The sequence below is a fragment of the Nematolebias whitei genome, chromosome 8 (genome assembly GCF_014905685.2).
Source record: "Nematolebias whitei isolate Nwh7 chromosome 8, NemWhi1, whole genome shotgun sequence".
NCBI lineage: Eukaryota > Metazoa > Chordata > Actinopteri > Cyprinodontiformes > Rivulidae > Nematolebias > Nematolebias whitei.
Window position 1 is genome coordinate 31,853,357 of NC_056505.1, and position 1,779 is coordinate 31,855,135.

Consider the following 1,779-nt stretch of genomic DNA (forward strand, 5'->3'; position numbering starts at 1 on the left):
TTCCTGTCCTCCAGCTCAACTCTCCCCCTCTCTGTCCTACCCTCTCCTCCTCTCCCCCAAGTACTCCCCCTCTGTTTTTTGTATCCCCCTCCTCCACTCTGTCTGCCCCCCCATATTGCCCTCCTTCTGTCTTCCCCTCCTCTTTTCTCCTTCCTCTGTCTGTCCCACCCTCTCTGTCTTCTGCACCCCCCCTCCTCCCCCCTCCCTCCTCTCGGTCTACAGGAGTCATGATGGCGGAACTGTAGCTTTGGGACGAGCAGGAGAGCACCGCCCGTCCTCTCGCAGCAAGTGTACATAGTAATTTATTTATTCAGACAACTCTTACATCCTCCCCCCTCGTCCCCCCGCTATGACCCGCTGGATTCCCACTAAAAAAGAGAAGTACGGAGTGGGTAAGTGTCTTCTTTAACTTCGTGTTTTACAAACAGCGGCGGAAGTCCCAACTTCTCCTCACTTCAAAGGAAACCGACCGGACTCCGACACCCAAAGTAAAAAGAAAGTTGGGAAACAACATATTTCCTGGAGCTTGGTTTTTATCAGCACACACCCGAGTCTTGGAAGTGAAGCAGCAGCTTTGTTTCTCCAGCTTTGGGAACTTTTGACGCATCTGTAAGACGTTTCTAAAAAAAAACGATAATAGTGTGGAAAACGCTGGAACAAGGAGCAGACTGAGCGTGCCAGCCATTCTTTAAGCTTAAGCTCACGAAGAATTTCCTGTGGGCTTAAATGAATCGTTATTGCGTTTTGAGGACCATTTATTGCCCCCGCAAGGGTCTGCTGCGGTTGTGACTCCACCTTGCGGGATCTGAGGTCTGCATGTGAGAACACAAGTCGTGAACTCTGACCGTGTTGCGTTGATAAAAACAGGACTCGGAGTTTTACAGCCAGGCGCGGCGCTGTCTCCTGGAGTTATGTGATAGCTGCAAGAATCAGGAAACAATTCACGCCCAAAAGGTAAATCTGCACGACTGTGTGGATGAGAGGTGTCTTCCTACAGTCCGCACAGTTTGGCTGGTTGTCTCGAGATGCACGATATTAGATTTTTGGTCGATATCCGATATGGCGATATGTTAAAACCTAGTTGGCCGATAGACGATACAAATATCGATATTCCCGCTCTAGACCTACTGACAGAGACTACATACATGTCTCTGCTGTGGAATTAAAATACTACATTATTCTGCATGGTGTTTGTCAGTTTGGCCTGCTACCAGATACAGATCGAACACTTCAACTTGGATTATGTTTAATGTCAAATTTATTTGTGATATTTAATCTCTCTAGCACAATGACAACACTCGGAACAGCGCAAATTTATAAATGTTCACAAATCAAAACTCAACCTGTTCACAAGCGACAAGTGGAAAGCGCGTAAGTAAGTAGTGCATTCCAAGTTTCTGAAATTAAAAATGAACTTAAAACAGAAGTCCCGATACGTGGTTATACAATCTCATTGATCAGCTCAAATCTCCATGAGTTCTGCCACGTGCAAATAAAATCAGAAGTGCAAAAGTTATTTGTCAGCTTCTTTGTCAGAATATAGCCCTCAGAAATTTTGCTCCTCCTCGCATCATTGACGCTGAGCAGTCATTGCAAATAGCACTTCTGCTATTAGTTTCTGACACTTTAAAAAACATCCACACCGCCGACATTTTCACTGCTTCCTCTCCCGCAGTGATCAGATCAGGTAGGCATGCATGATGTCATAACGTTGTGCTGGCATTGCAGGCATCCTTGACACTGGGTTGTCATACAAAAACAACACCTTATATATATATA

At 45.8% G+C, this 1,779-nt stretch overlaps 1 protein-coding gene across 1 annotated transcript in view; it reads left to right on the plus strand.

Moving 5' to 3' along the window:
* Nucleotides 1-349: 349 nt before the first annotated feature.
* The window catches only part of dock5 (dedicator of cytokinesis 5), a 61,155-nt gene continuing 59,725 nt past the window's right edge, over nucleotides 350-1,779 (plus strand). Inside the window, exon 1 of the mRNA XM_037680705.1 lies at nucleotides 350-392. Coding sequence (XP_037536633.1) covers nucleotides 350-392 — 43 coding nt within the window. The remainder of the gene's footprint in view (nucleotides 393-1,779) is intronic.